Raw genomic sequence first — 16,478 nt, forward strand, 5'->3', positions numbered from 1 at the left:
TGCAGACGGAGGGCTCCGTTGACTTCCCGGGACTCCCTCTGCCCTCGCCCCCCCGCGTCGAAGTTCAACACCAGACCTCATATCTGGAGCACAAAAAAGCCTCCAGTAATTTAAGGCTGTGATAGCAGCCACGAAATTAAAATCGGGAGAAATGTCATTCCGAAGGAAACCCAGCTGATGTTTGGTCCGATTTAGCGCTAAAGATCAGGTTTTCCCCAGGGGAAAGTTGCAGGGCAAATGGAAGTTTGGATGAGCCTAGAATCATAACCAATCAGGGCTAGATTGGCATCCATCTGTCTCGGGAGACAACAGAGGAGTAGTCCTTTGGTCAAACTGTTGGAGGTTTGCAGGAGAGACCAGTGCAGGAAAGACATGTTTTGTTGCATCTGGTCAGGGATAAAGGGGGAAGGAAAGGGCTTCCAAATCAGAAGGTGGCAAGAACTTTATCCAGAAATGAAGCACTTTATTATAATTTTTAAAATGAAGTAAGCTCCATAGGCACAAACACTGTGTGGGTGATTTGCAATTTATGTGCATTAAACTTGTGCACATTCAGCTTTATTTGCTTGGCAAAAAAATAAAAATGGGTTGGACGTCCTGGAAATAAACCTTTGGCAGTCTCACTTGCCACTGAACTCAACGTGCTTTGACTATACATAATTTTGGTTTTAGGCACTTTCTCTAGAACGTCAACCCAGCATAAGCTGAGAGTCACCCTTGCTTCAGACCTTCATGCAACTTTCATGAAAGGAATTTTAAATGATGATATTCCAAAAGACAAAACTAAAATTTTCTTATACGCAACATCTGCAGCAAGAATCCTGGTGGCTAAGTATTGGAAAGGGAATCAGTTACCCACTAGGGGAGAGTGGTTATGTAAGCTTTCAGAATACTTAGAAATAGCCAAATTGACAGACATAATAAGACAAAAACCAAAAAGTGAAGTAAAAAAAGAATGGGAGTGCCTAAATGAATACCTTAAAAGTCAAGGTTCGAGGACAGAAATCTGTCTGAGTCTGGAATAACCTTGTGAAGTGAAAGGATAAGAAATCTAGATATTAGGATAGAGATGATAAGGAAAACAGGAAGACACAATGAGAGTTAAAGGAGGTGCTGTGGGATTGGTGAAAGTCAATGTTTGTTTTTTTTAGTGTTTATATTATTAACTTGTAAGCTATGGATTTGTTTTTTGAATGTTGGTTTTTGTGTGTTGTGTATTGTTATTTGTCGATATTTTTTGTGTTGTTTGGAAAATCCTAATAAAATTTATTTAAAAATTTTTAAAAAGAAAGGTGAAAGGGGGTTTCTAAGGACACACCCTTAGAACACGCACAGTCGAGAACCCACTTAACACAAGGTTCCTGACTGTAGGGGAGGTTCAATGGAGCATGCTTAGAAGAGTCTCCCCCACTTTCAGGCCTTCACAGTTGGAAATAAACCTGATGGGGACAAGGGTAAAGAGCCCCCCTCGCTCGCAAAGGCCTATCTGAGTTGATCCAATACAAATAACAACGTCTGAATGGAGCTAGAGGCAAAACTGCATTTATTGTTACAAGTACAAAGAAGCGCAGAGGGTCCTTGCAAGCCTCAGAGCTACAGAATGCACGACATTTTGCTCTTGACTTGACCCAGGGTTTCCTCACACGCACACACGAGGTCACAGCAGAGGTATCGGCAGCGCACTAACTTCAGGCTTTGGGAAATGGGACCGAAGGGAGAGGTAGATCTCTTCTGCCCTCAGATAGTGCAGTTAAGTTCCCCGAAGCGCCGGCACTTCATCACTTTCAGGTAGGTCTCCACCTTGTGCAGGTCCTTCTTGAAGCAGGACAGAAGGCCGTAGTTTTTCAGCAGAGCGTCTTCGCTCCGGAGGTTGACGTCAAATTTGTCGTAGGTGGGTCTGAGCAGCTGGGCACCCCGTGAGCTCCCGTCCTCCAGCTCCTGTGGGAAAATACGCTCTTGCAAATGGGAAAGGTACTACGACGGACCTTGAAAGCCCTAAATGGCCTCAGCCCAGAATACCTGAAGGAGCGTCTCCTCTCCCATCGTTCAGCCTGGACACTGAGGTCCAGCTCCAAGGACCTTCTGCTGCTTCCCACGCTGCGAGAAGTGAAGCTACAGGGAACCAGGCAGAGGGCCTTCTTGGTGGTGGCACCCGCCCTGTGGAACACCCATCAGATGTCAAGGAAATAAACAACTATTTGTCTTTTGGAAGACATCTGAAGGCAGCTCTGTTTAGGGAAGTTTTTAATGTTTGATGATAATAATAATAATAATAATAATAATAATAATAATAATAATAATAAAAAATTTTATTTATATCCCGCCCTCCCCAGCCGAAGCCGGGCTCAGGGCGGCTAACAACACTAAAATAGTGCAACATTATAAAAACATTATAAAAATTAATTAAAATCAAAATTGATGGCAACCATAAACTAAAGTTTTGTAAAGATTGCCAAAGGAGGGAGTCAGGCTGCGCCCTGACCAAAGGCCTGGTGGAACAGCTCTGATGTTTAATTGTGCTTTTAATATTCTGTTGGGAGCCGCCCAGAGTGGCTGGAGAAACCCAGCCAGATGTGCGGGGTATATATAAATTATTATTATTATTAGGAAACATGGCCCCAAATCCCAAACTTGGGAGATTTTGAAAATTTCCCACCATTTGCTTCATGACTAATTACAACAACCACTGCCCTGTGTTGTAGGTGGGCAGAGGCTTGCATGCAGAACCTGGAATGGGAGAAGACAGGTGGAAGGTGTCTATTGGCAAGCATTTGAAGCCTATCTCTAGGTCAGGCTTCCTCAACCTCGGCCCTCCAGATGTTTTTTGGCCTACAACTCCCATCATCCCTAGCTAGCAGGACCAGTGGTAAGGGATGCTGGGAATTGTAGTCTCAAGACATCTGGAGGGCTGAGGTTGAGGAAGCCTGCTATAGGTACTTCTCAGCTTGGCTGCAAAATTGAGTAAGAGGCCTTGCAAAGGCAGTTCTGCAATGGATGGGTTGAGATGCAGCAACAGCAATGCGGGACTCAGCAGCAGTTACTGTTTCTGGCTTTCCCCCAAATGTGGCTTAATTGCAAGTTGAGAGCTTTAAATGCCTTGTTAGTAAAGGTAAAGGGACCCCTGACTGTTAGGTCTAGTCGTGGCCAACTCTGGGGTTGCGGCGCTCATCTCGCTTTAAAGGCCGAGGGAGCCGGCGTACAGTTTCCGGGTCATGTGGCCAGCATGACTAAGCCGCTTCTGGCAAACCAGAGCAGCGCATGGAAATGCCATTTACCTTCCCGCCGGAGCGGTACCTATTTATCTACTTGCACTTTGAGATGCTTTCGAACTGCTAGGTTGGCAGGAGCAGGGATGGGGCAACGGGAGCTCACCCCGTCGCGGGAATTCGAACTGCCAACCTTCTGATTGGCAAGTCCTAGGCTCTGAGGTTTAACCCACATCGCCACCCGTGTCCCAAATGCCTTGTTGGGTGAGGCCAAAAGAGAAGCTCACATGAGCACAACTTGCATTCTTCAGCAACTGGAGTTCAGAGGCATCTTGTCCCCAATATTGGGAGTTAGCACACAGTCGTCATGGTTAGTAGGGTGATTAGAACTGTAGCTTCACTCAAAGGCAGCTGCTTGCCCCTTGGGAACAGATGGCTTACCCTCATAAGAGTCTGGATGCCTTCTTCCAAGTCTTGGAGTTTTTCATACACTCTGTCCGAAGTCCCAAAGACCAGACTATTAGTGAAGACCCTGCTTAGGAACCGTACAGGGCCTAGCCAGGACTGAATGAGAGTCAGCGAAAACCTGAGCAGCTCCATGTCCTTGAAGGGAAAATAAACAAAGAGGCCAGTGTTAAAAAGAACCATAATGAGCCCCTCATTTCCCTCCCATCATAGCCTTCAAGACTGAAGACACTCTCTTAAGTACGCCATCTCTGTGCCATACCAGCTTTGCACAAGCAAACGTTGTGGTGGCCCCACAACCTTGGGATTCGTTCCCTGGAGGACTCGCCAAAACCTGAACCTGTACATCAGGGGTGGGGAATCTATGGCCTTCTTGACGACAGCTCCCATCCTTGACCACTGATCACATTGGTGGATGAAACTGATGCGGTTTGGAGCCCCTGTGTTTCCATTAGAGCAGGGGTCTGCAACCCCCGGCTCCGGAGCCGCATGTGGCTCTTTTACACCTTTGCCGCGGCTCCGGGGCGGATACTAGCGAGGGGAGGAGGCGCATTGTGCGCCCCGACACTCCCCACTGTGGAGGGCGCTGTACTGGCTGTGACGTCGCATGGGGGCGGTGCGTGCGTCAGTCACGCACCGTCCTGACGTCACCTTCCCACCCGCCCGCTACATTGTAAGGGGCATGTACGCTGGTCACTGCATTGAAAGGGGGCATGTACGCTGGTCACTGTTTTGAAGGGGAGTGAAGAACACACACACACAAAAAGGTAACTTGCTAATTTAACGTTTATTTCTATGAGGAGGAGTAATTCTGAGGGGTCAAACAAAGAAATAATAAAAAAGTGACAAAAAAGTTATTTTTATAATGACGAGTTTTGCGGCTCCCAGTTGTTTTTTCTTCGGAAACGGGTCCAAGTGGCTCTTTTTGTCTTAAAGGTTGCAAACCCCTGCATTAGAGCAACAAATGTTGGGTTGGATCAAGGAAATGGTTTGAGAGGGAATGCTGTGCCCTGGGTTCAATGTGTGCCTCTTTGTACTTACAGCCCTCTCCATCCAACCCAATAACAAGGTAGATAACGGTGTAGTAATTATTAGACTTTTCCTGTCCTTGAGCATCAAACGTCAACCTAAATAAGGGCACCACCTCCAGAAGATGTACAGCAGGGGTGGGGAAACCTGTGATGTCAAACTCCCAGATGTCAAACACCCTCAAAATCTTAGTTCCAATCGGATTTCTTTCCTTGCACTGCTACTAATAGGTTAAGTGACCCCTGACCATTAGGTCCAGTCGTGACCGACTCTGGGGTTGCGGTGCTCATCTCGCTTTATTGGACGAGGGAGTCGGCGTACATCTTCCGGGTCATGTGGCCAGCATGACTAAGCCGCTTCTGGCGAACCAGAGCAGTGCATGGAAATGCCGTTTACCTTCCTACTGGAGCGGTACCTATTTATCTACTTGCACTTTGACGTGCTTTTGAACTGCTAGGTTGGCAGGAGCAGGGACCGAGCAACAGGAGCTCACCCCATTGCAGGGATTTGAACCGCCGACCTTCTGATAGGCAAGTCCTAGGCTCTGTGGTTTAACCCACAGCGCCACCCACATCCCTAGATAATGGTATACTAATTATTATACTTTTTCCGTCCTTGAGACCAAACGTCAACCTAAATAAGGGCACCACCTCCAGAAGATGTACAGTAGGGGTGGGGAAACCTGTGGTGTCAAACTCCCAGATGTCAAACACCCTCAAAATCTTAGTTCCAATCGGATTTCTTTCCTTGCACTGCTACTAATACTTTCCTCGAAGAAGAAGAAGAAGAAGAAGAAGAAGAAGAAGAAGATCTCCCAAATGCCATGTCTAGCTTAAGCCCATGACCTAAAGGTACCTCTTAAGGACTTGGGCAGAGGACTTTCCCAGCCCTATTCCAGGAAACCCTTACATTTAATTGAAGTATACCTGGAGCCATTTGCTCGAGTGGGATTCAATTGCATACCGGCTAATTTAGTAGTTGGTCTGCGCAACAAAACTGCTTCTGAATCTGATTTTTTTCTGCAGGAAGGAAAGTGAAGGGGAAACCACTGGAAAGGGTGGAATAAGGCTTGCCTTGATGCAACATCATCTAACCTACCCTCAAAAAAGTCAGAATGGATGCTCCTTAAACAGTAGGCATCTAGGTTCTCTGCAAACAAATAAGATTGCTCCGGAACGAGGTTGTCAGGAAGCGCCCTTGATAACTTGCTAAAGAGTAGTGAATGCCAGATGATGCTTATAAAGCTGGCGGAGGGCATTCTCTCAATGGGCACAAATGGCTGGGAACATTCCTTCCTCAGTGATGGAATAGTTACGTTGTTTGGGACAAGTTATGTTCAGATGGCAGCTGGAGAGAAAATGGGATTGTAAAGTATTGTTGCAGAAGTTGGGAGCTGCCCCACTGTTCGCCAAGTGGGACAATGAGAAGCTAAACACACAAAACACGGAAATTCCAGATTTTGCACCTTGATGCAGCCATTCCATAAAATATTCAATAAACACACAAGATGGATCAGATGAAGACAGAGAACTTAGATCTGGTCAAACGTACCAGTCTTTTTCCAAATGGCGCATCTTATCGGAGGAAATAATTCCTGAACATCGAGATACCACTTTAGTGGTTAACTTGTCTGATAAAACTTTAAAAACCAGAGGAATCTCGATTATTAAATCTAGGTCTAGGTTTTGTTCCTACTCCCAAGTATTCTGCATTTCAAACCAGGATGGATTTATTTAAATTAATTTTAGACTCTGTGAAAGGATTCGGTGGAACTGTAACAACCCTTCATGTGGATTATTGGACTCTATGAACATACAGGTGGAATAGGCACTTATACATGTATGGACCTTAGGCATGAACGGACTATAGAATGAACTGACCCCCTGGGTCTTCTGCTTTTTCCGTTGAAATCTACAATTTGATACAATGAATAGCATACCTTATTTATTCAAAAGTGCAGCCGGTTACGTCTTGTGTGTTTATTGAGTATGTTTCACGTAACCATAGATTTGTTGTTGTTTTGCTAATTCCATAAAATAAGGCAACAAGGGAGGCAACCTACTGTTCTTTGCTGGGCATCGTCCTTCCCTGTGGGCGCAGGGATGGTTTCGGAATAACAGTACGAAGACTGAGAGTTTTTGTTGGAGTACCTCTGGGCTTCTGAGATGTAGGAACGTTCCTGTAAACAAACAAACAAACAAAAAACAAAAGCCACAAAATGCTATGAGGGCTGCTTCCTCCATCCACTGTTTAGCCAGGAGCAAAGGTGAAGTAGAAGCTGGATAAGGGGCTGCCAAGCCAAGTTATAATTATGCCTGAGTGGCAGCCAGCCGCCCTTGTTCAGAAGGAATGATGATATAGAAACCAAATGGATGCATTTCTGAATAGTACACTATGGTGGAATCTACACACATATAAAAAACCGCTTTTTAAAAAAACGTTTGGAAAAAGACACAGAATTTGGCATAGCTCACTGTCGCCATCTACTGTCACATTTGTATACTGCACTATCCAACACGTTCAAAACGTTTTATTTGCAGCTGTAAAGCTGAGTCCTATTACTCACAAACTCCTTGAAGGTGTCAGCTGCAAGCAGGTGAAGATGCTGTGCCCTTATAACTGCGTTGGCAAACAGGCTGGAGAGGGGCATTGTGGGAAAGGCCGTTGTTCCCTTCGGCCATTGCAGGGCCAAGATAGTCAGTGCAATGACAAACAGAGAAGAAGGTCTGGAAGCTGCAAAAGAAGATGGAGGCTGAGATTCTCAGATCAAAGGAGAGTCCTTTGCAATGCGTGCAACATAATTGAAAGAAGCAACGCGACACCTAAGCAGCTCCTTTAAATCCATGCTTTGTGCAAATCTTGCAATTTGATATATTCTGCTAAAGCCGAGCTCCAGTCTAGGTAGATCATCTCTGAAAAGCCTTATAATCAACCTGTAAAAACAGCGATGGGGAATCTGTGGCTCTCAAGATGTGATATGACTTCAACTCTCACCAGCCCCAGCCCATGTTGCCAGCAATCAAGGATGATGGGTGCTGGAGTTCATTGATGTCTGGAGAGTCACATCGCCTTTTCAAGTGAGCAAAGTTAAAGGTTATAAAATTTGAGCTGCTATAGAGCTCCGATTTCACTTCTTCTACAATGACCTTAGGGATGCGGGCGGGGCTGTGGGTTAAACCACAGAGCCTAGGACTTGCCGATCAGAAGGTCGGCGGTTCAAATCCCCGCAACTGGGTGAGCTCCCGTTGCTCGGTCCCTGCTCCTGCCAACCTAGCAGTTGAAAGCACGTCAAAGTGCAAGTAGATAAATAGGTACCGCTACAGCGGGAAGGTAAACAGCGTTTCCGTGTGCTGCTCTGGTTCGTCAGAAGCGGCTTAGTCATGCTGGCCACGTGACCCGGAAGCTGTACGCCGGCTCCCTCAGCCAATAAAGCAAGATGAGCGCCGCAACCCCAGAGTCGGTCACAACTGGACCTAATAGTCAGGGGTCCCTTTACTTTTACAGTGACCTTACAAGGTCATAGCTTCTTTTTGAGCGAATTAAACTAAACTTTGCTAAACCCGGACTGTTTTCTGTTACCTGGTTATACCACTGAGAGTTGCCTCTGAACCGCACAACCGTCTTTTTTGGAGAAATATACATTTAGTAAAGTGTGAGCCCTCCCAGCGTTCTTCCAGAGCAAGCCATGGCATTTAATGCAGTTATTGACTGCTCAACATATGCCCAGGTGAGATAGTTATCCTCCTTTGGGATGGGGGCAGGTTTGGCAAAATAATTCTTGCCAGTTCTTGCTGCTGGCATAGGCAGGCGGGTTGGAGGTTGTATTCCAACTCACCTTTTCTATTATTTCTTCAAATAGATTAGAAAGGCAAATCTAGGCAGCCACCTTCTGGCACCCTCACCCCGGTATTTGGGCTCTAAACTAGAAGCAAGATTTGCTGGGAAAGACAAATACCTTATACCTGGTCAGACCCAGTGGCGTAGCGTGGGGGGTGCAGGGGGGGCCGGCCGCACCGGGCGCAACATTTGCGGGTTAGGGTTAGTGGGCGCAAATCCACGGGTTAGGGGGCGCAAATTACTTGCCTTGCCCCGGGTGCTGACAACCCACGCTACGCCACTGGTCAGACCTATGGTCTTAACAGCCCACCTGCACTGAATTGTTAGTCACCTTTCTGAGACCTTCTGCAAGAGATCTTTCAGCTAGAAATGTTGGGGACTCAAGTAAGCAGCTGCAATGTACATGGTGCAAGTAGTCTGCCTCTCTGCTGGGGAGCTGGCATTTGAAACAAGCAGCCTGCACCTTGTCTGATGTTTGGTGTGGAGCAAAACGAATGGGGAAAACGAGAGCAAAATGGAAGCAGTCATTGGTGCATGCAGACAGCAGGGGATGGATGTTTCCCAAGCACGCCCCAATCTTCCCTTCAGAATCATTGCCTGACTCTCGAGGTGCCCTTACTATCACTTTTCAAGATGAGGTGAGTTCTTTTTTGCAGTGGTGTACCATGGACTGCAAGAAGATCAAACCTATCCATTCTTAAGGAAATCAGCTCAATGAGTGCTAACTGGAAGGACAGATCCTGAAGCTGAGACTCCAATACTTTGGCCACCTCATGAGAAGAGAAGACTCCCTGGAAAAAACCCTGATGTTGGGAAAGATGGAGGGCACAAGGAGAAGGGGACGACAGAGGATGAGATGGTTGGACAGTGTTCTCGAAGCTACCAGCATGAGTTTGACCAAACTGCGGGAGGCAGTGGAAGACAGGAGTGCCTGGCGTGCTCTGGTCCATGGGGTCACGAAGAGTCGGACACGACTAAACGACTAAACAACAACAACAACAAAGTGGTAAACTGTGAAGTGCAGGAGCTCATAGCCATGCCTTTGAAGAGAAATTCAACATGTAGGCAGTTGTGTTGAATACACACACAAACACACAACATAGCATTACAGCCAATTTGTTAGGAACAGCATGATTGCAATCCTGTGTGTAGTTTCTCGGGATGTAAGGAGGCCATGATTTCACTCCTGTCCTGTATTCCTCTTTGTCAGTACTGTTTCAATTGTGCTACAGTTTGACTTCTGCTAAAACCTAAATCATCATCATCATCATTAAAATTTGTAAAATTTACCCATCATCTGAAGATCACAGGTTGGTTCACCACATAAAAATACAACACAGTGAGAACACAAAATACATAATAAAACAATATGAACACAATTAATTATATCGTTAATTACATAATTAATTTCAGTGCATTTCAATGGAAGAAAAACACCAGCAACAGTGCAGAAAATAACAGTTATGTGATGTTCTTACCGTAAAAAATAAATAAATTAAGTACTGCTCGTATTTCGTGACTTCTGTTACTGATCTCAGGAAAATGCATGAATTGTGGCAATCCCTGTCCTTGTTTTTATTTCTGACAGAAGTCTCCAAACTCACTACTTGGGAGTAAGCGTAGCTCAACTGGTGGAGCAGGAGGCTCTTAATCTCAGGGTTAAGATGGTTTGAAGGCATAGCAGCAGTTTGAATGGCAGCAGTTTTCTTCCCCTTCCCCCCAAGCTTGTCAAATTGGGCACAGGAGCCACTGGGCTGATAGCTGGAGTGGGGAGGATTTAGACTTCCAAAGCATGTCACCCACGTACAGTCCATGTTTCATCACTTAGCTTGTTAAGCATGTTGAATTCTTACTTACCTGACAGTTGTACCTATTTGCATGACAGGATCCCCTGCCCTGCCCTCCAAGATTGCTGGATCTCATTTTGCTCCTGGTATCACAAAACCCAATGTTACGAATTTGCTTAATATTAGCACAGAGAACGACATCCATCAAAGCAGCAGCTAATTCCCAGATATCATCTTAACTTGGATTGCCACCTTTCTGATGCACAGAGATTTCCATAACTTTAGCAGCTGCCCAACCAGCCAAAATGTAACAGGTGAACATTATCCCCATGAGGAAATCTGCACCCATTGGATTTCTGCAGAACTTGCTGTTATAAAGGACGCAGAATCCCTTTCGTTCAGAAATATGGCAACCTCCCTCTTCTTAACATGCAAAAGCATACCTGAATCCATGTCCCGCTGGCAAATCACTGAGATGTTTGAAGGCAGTTTTCCTCTCATCAGTACTACTTAATGCCCCACCTGAGCCATACTTATACGCCAAGCATATAATGTTTATTGATCGGATGCGTAAATCCATGCTTGCGTTTGCTAACCAGCACATGCAGATGCATATATGTAGAGGCTATCCATGTCAGTTGGCAACAACAAGGGTGTTGACCTGCATCATCAACACCTGGGCAGATGAGTTAGGACAACCTGATCTCAGCTGTGTCCACATAGGCTGTTGGTACACCGCCAAAATAGGCTTGCGATCAGGTGGTGGGGTGTCACAATGCCCAGCAAAAATTCCACCATCTTCCTTGCTAGAGACCTCCGGCCTAGGTGAATGTTGGATTTGACTGTTTGTACCTGGTTGTTGGGGACGTGGGTGGCACTGTGGGTTAAACCACAGAGCCTAGGACTTGCCAATCAGAAGGTCGGCGGTTTGAATCCCCGTGATGGGGTGAGCTCCTGTTGCTCGGCCCCTGCTCCTGCCAACCTAGCAGTTCGAAAGCACGTCAAAGTGCAAGTAGATAAATAGGTACCGCTCTGGCGGGAAGGTAAACAGTGTTTCCATGCACTGCTCTAGTTTGCCTGAAGCGGCTTAGTCATGCTGGCCACATGACCCGGAAGCTGTACGCCGGCTCCCTCTGCCAGTAAAGTGAGATGAGCACCGCAACCCCAGAGTCAGTCACGACTGGACCTAATGGTCAGGAGTCCCTTTACCTTTTACCTTTTTACCTGGTTGTTGACAATTGGAACTAGATTCTGTTGTTGGCATACATGATTGTTGTACCAAATTTCTCTTGCTAGGTGGGGACTACAGGGGCATTATTATTATTATTATTATTATTATTATTATTATTATTATTACCCCACCCATCTGGCTGGGTTTCCCAAGCCACTCAGGGTGGCTCCCAAAAGAATATAAAAGCATGATAGAACATCAATCCTTAAAAACTTCACTAAACAGGGCTGCCATTAGATGTCTTCTGAAAGTCAGATAGTTGTTTATATCCTTGACATCTGATGGGAGGGCATTCCACAGGGCAGGCACCACCACCAAGAAGGCCCTCTGCCTGGCTCCCTGTAACCTCACTTCTCGCAGGGAGGGAACCACCAGAAGGCCCTTGGCACTGGATCTCAGTGTCTGGGCTGAACGATGGGGTTGGAGATGCTCCTTCAGGTATACTGGGCCGAGGCTGTTTAGGGCTTTAAAGGTCAGCACCAACACTTTGAATTGTGCTCAGAAACATACTGGGAGCCAATGTACCAGTAGGTCTTTCAGGACTGGTATTATATGGTCTCAGCAGCCATTCTCAGTCACCAGTCTAGTTGCTGCATTCTGGATTAGTTGCAGTTTCCGGGTCACCTTCAAAGGTAGCCCCACATAGAGCGCATTGCAGTAGTCCAAGCGGGAGATAACTAGAGCATGCACCACACTGGCGAGAGAGTCTGCATGGAGATTTTCAAAGATGGAGCTTCTTTTTAAACATGGTGGTCAGTTGTTGGTGTTGTTGGCATCCATCTGTCTCAAGAAACAATGGAGTACACCTGTAGTGATAAAGTCATCTGTAATACTGTTCGTACCCAAATAGACTGCTGGGTCTCAGCAGTGACAGCTCCCAGGGGAACACATCTAGGAACTGGAAGGAATGGGACTGAAAGACGGAGATTGTTGATGCTCCTGTGGACACCAATGAGGTGAGTTCTTTTTTGCAGTGGTGTAGTGGTAAACTGGGACGCGGGTGGCGCTGTGGGTTAAACCACAGAGCCTAGGACTTGCCGATCAGAAGGTCAGTGGTTCGTATCCCCATGACCGGGTGAGCTCCTGTTGTTTGGTCCCTGCTCCTGCCAACCTAGCAGTTCGAAAGCACGTCAAAGTGCAAGTAGATAAATAGATACAGCTCTGGCAGGAAGGTAAACGGCATTTCCGTGTGCTGCTCTGGTTTGCCAGAAGCGGCTTAGTTATGCTGGCCACATGACCCGGAAGCTGTACTCCGGCTCCCTCGGCCAATAAAGCGAGACGAGCGCCACAACCCCAGAGTCGGCCACGACTGGACCTAATGGTCAGGGGTCCCTTTACCTTTTTTTGTGATAAACTGTGAAGTGCAGGAGCTCATGGCCATGCCTTTGAAGAGAAATTCAACATGCAGGCAGTTGTGTTGAATATACACACAAACACACAACATAGCATAACAGCCAATTCATTAGGAACAGCATGATTGCAATCCCATGTGTAGTTTCTCGGGATGTAAGGGGGCCATGATTTCAATCCTGTCCTGTATTCCTCTTTGTCAGCACTGTTTCCATTGTGCTACAGTTTGGCTTCTGCTAAAACCTAAATCATCATCACCATTATTAAAATTTGTATACTGCCCTTCATCTGAAGATCACAGGTTGGTTCACTACTAAAAATACAACACAATGAGAACACAATGACATCTTCAATATGAACACAATTATGTAATCGTTAATGTCAGGGGTTCAGGAGCAGAGACGCAGAGAAGGGAGGAAGCAGAGAGCGAGGGGGAGGAATCCGAAGGGAAAATGAGTGATGATGACGACCCGAGATCTCCAAGCCTAAGCAGTGAGTCAGAGGACTCCCAAAAGGGAGCCCCAGTGAGCAGAGCAAGGGGGGGATCCGGGGGGACACCCCAGGAGGAAGGGAACAGAGGAGATTCAGAGAGTAGCAGCTGGAAGTTGGGACCCACGCTCATAACTGAGGGCGGCAGCAGCTGGAAGTCGGGACCCACGCTCAAGACTGAGAGCAGCAGGGAGGAAGGTAGCCAGGCATCGGGTTCCGGAGGCTGTCAGCAGGAGGGAGGGCACGAGTCAGGGGTGGTCACGCCCTCCTCAGAGAGCGAGGCAACGGTTAAGAGGAAAGTAGAGAGTTGGGCGCGCGCGCCAAGTTCAAATGCAGCGGAAGCTGGAGCAGTAAGCAGCCCGGAGAGTGAGCCAGGTCCCAAAGCCCGCCGCAAGGAGGCAGAAGGATCAGGGGGGTCAGCGTCAGAGGAGAGTAGAAGGGAGGAGGCCCAGGGGGGCAGAAGGACCCAGAGACGTAGGGAGAGGCGAAGGAGGTGGAGCAAGGCTAGGGTATTAAGCTGGTGTGCAAGAGGCAGGGACTCAGACGGGTCTTCGCCGACCTAGGGCAGAAGGTGTAGAGCTGCACGCTGCAGTTCGGAAATGAAACCTGTAACTTAATAAAGACTCTTATAAAGTGAACGCTGGCGGACTTGGTCCTATGTGAGCTGGGACTGGGTGGCAGCTCTGACAGTAAGACCCGTCTCTCAAAAGCTTCGGACACCTGATATCTCGCAGCGGAGAGAGAGGCAGCTGGAGGAGGGGATCGGTGTTTGGGAGCAAGCTCACGACGGTTAGCAGAGATGACGGAAGCAGAGACAGTTGCAGCGCTGCAACAGGCAGTTACCCAATTGAACGCGGAGGTACTGGCATCCAAGAAGAGGGAGGAGGATGCGGCAGCCGCCTACAGAGATCTCCACGCCAGGTTTGAAGCATGGGTTAAACACGGGCAGCCAGGACCCAGACCGGAGGGGGTTGGGTTGGCACGGAGAGCAGGAGGGCTTGTGGCTCACTTCGATGGGAATTTACAACAGTACCCCAATTTTCGAGCAGACGTAATGTGCGCACTGCAACTGCTGGCAAAAGACTTTAGAGATGAGGAAGAGAAAGTGGGGTTCATACTATCCCATTTGCATGGGGATGCTAAAGCGTGGCTACGCAATTTGTGGAGGGATAAAGATCCGGCGCTTCAGAATGCAGATGCCTTTATCAAAGCGATGGATGCGTGTTTTTTGTCTACTATTGATGTGGATCTTGCCCGACGGGAGATTCATGGACTAAAACAAGGGAGGGCAAGCGTCCGGCAGTACCACGCCCGCTTTTTTGCGCTGGTCAGTGCCTTAGAGTGGGACCGGGATTCGCCCCCTGTCAGAGACCTGTTCTGGGAGGGTCTAAGCTCTGCGGTCAAGGATGAGATTGCAAGGGGGGAGAGGCCCCGAAGCACGCAGGAGGTGGTCCAAAGGGCGCTGACTGTGGGGGTGAGGCTGGAAGAACGTCCATGGTGCAGAGATGAAGGACGTGGAGGGCGCGAAGCAGCGAGAAGTTTCTCTTTCATTCCAAGAGAAGCAGCGCGTGCGCAATCCACACCTCCGCCTGGAGGGGGAGGGGAACCGATGGAGGTTGGAGGTGCAAGGGCTCAGTCAGCAGCCAGAGCCCAAGCACCGACAGCAGTGAAAGCGAAGCCTCCTAGAGGGAACAGGAAGTGTTACATCTGCGAGGATCCAGGCCATTTGGCGAAAGAGTGTCCCCGGAGGCTCCACAAGCACACTGCAGCCTCAGCAATGGTGACTGCAGCAACGCAGCAAGGAGAACCACAGCAGGGAAACGACGATGTCTGGCTGGAGACAGAGGCACTGGGGCCCAGCCAGACGCATCAGTGAAGCAGTCCCCAGCGATCTTGCAACCCACGGACCCCCTCCCACCCAAACCAGTAGTGCAGCTCACAGCATCTCTCCAGCTACCCGATGGCGTCACTATCGAAGTGCCGCTTTCTGTGGATTCTGGAAGCAACGCAGACTTTATAGCGCAGGATTTTGTGGAGCAGCACGCTATACAGCTACTGCCTGCCACTCTGCCCCTGCAAGTCGTCACAGTGGATGGCAGAGAGTTGCTAGGGGGGCAGGTGGTGAAGCAAACGCCACCGATGGTGATGCGCCTTGGCAACCACAGGGAAGTCATCAGTTTTAATGTCACCCAACTGTCGGACACGCCCATTGTGTTGGGCATGAGTTGGCTGGACAGGCACAGTCCGACACTGGCTTGGTACCAGAGACAGCTGATCTTCGGCTCCTCTTATTGCGCAGAACACTGCATCCTGCCCAGACAGGAGGGAGAGGAGGAGGAATCACAACTGCAGTTGGGAACGTTGCAAGCAGTCCCCCACAAATACGCAGACTTTCTGGAGGTCTTCTGCGAGAAAGAGGCTGACAAGCTACCACCGCACAGGCAATATGACTGCAAGATTGACCTCCTACCAGGGGCGACGCTGCCGAAAGGGAAGCTGTATTCCATGTCTGAGGACGAATTACAGGAACTCAAACAGTTCATAGATCACAATTTGCAGCGCGGTTTCATCCGGGAGTCCAGGGCAGTAGGGGGCAGTCCTGTTTTCTTCGTGAAGAAGAAAGACACGCCCCAAAAAAGACTGGTGGTGGATTTTCGCCTCTTAAACAAGATGACCAAGCCTTCTGATTTCCCCATGCCCAGGATTGACGACCTACTAGCGACGGTGCGCAAGGGACGCGTGTTCACCAAGTTGGACCTGCGAGGTGCGTACAATCTCATCCGCATGAGGGAGGGCGATGAGTGGAAGACAGCCATGTTCACGCCTCTGGGCACCTACGAATACAGAGTGATGCCGTTTGGATTGCAAAACGGTTCTCACTGTTTCCAAGCTTTCATGCATCATGTGTTGGCGGGACTCCTTTACAAGAAGTGCGTCTGCTTTCTGGATGACATCCTGATATTCTCCGAATCGCAGCAAGCCCATGACCAAGATGTTCGGGAGGTGCTGAAGAGGCTGCAGCAGCATAGACTGTACGCCAAACTGGAGAAGTGCCAGTTCGACACGACGGAGGTGGATTTCTTG

General features: G+C 48.1%; 1 protein-coding gene across 1 annotated transcript; it reads right to left on the bottom strand.

Moving 5' to 3' along the window:
- Nucleotides 1-1,526: 1,526 nt before the first annotated feature.
- LOC309516319 (somatotropin) lies at nucleotides 1,527-10,931 on the bottom strand. The gene is made up of 5 exons (XM_082195128.1): nucleotides 10,768-10,931; nucleotides 7,267-7,433; nucleotides 6,763-6,879; nucleotides 3,648-3,809; nucleotides 1,527-1,938 (listed from the first exon to the last, which is right to left on the bottom strand). Exons 1-5 carry the CDS (start codon nucleotides 10,823-10,825, stop codon nucleotides 1,738-1,740), a joined length of 705 nt encoding a protein of 234 aa, XP_082051254.1. The 5' UTR covers nucleotides 10,826-10,931; the 3' UTR covers nucleotides 1,527-1,737.
- Nucleotides 10,932-16,478: the final 5,547 nt, after the last annotated feature.

The sequence above is a fragment of the Podarcis vaucheri genome, assembly GCF_965113315.1.
Source record: "Podarcis vaucheri genome assembly, chromosome: 13".
In the NCBI taxonomy this organism is placed as follows: domain Eukaryota; kingdom Metazoa; phylum Chordata; class Lepidosauria; order Squamata; family Lacertidae; genus Podarcis; species Podarcis vaucheri.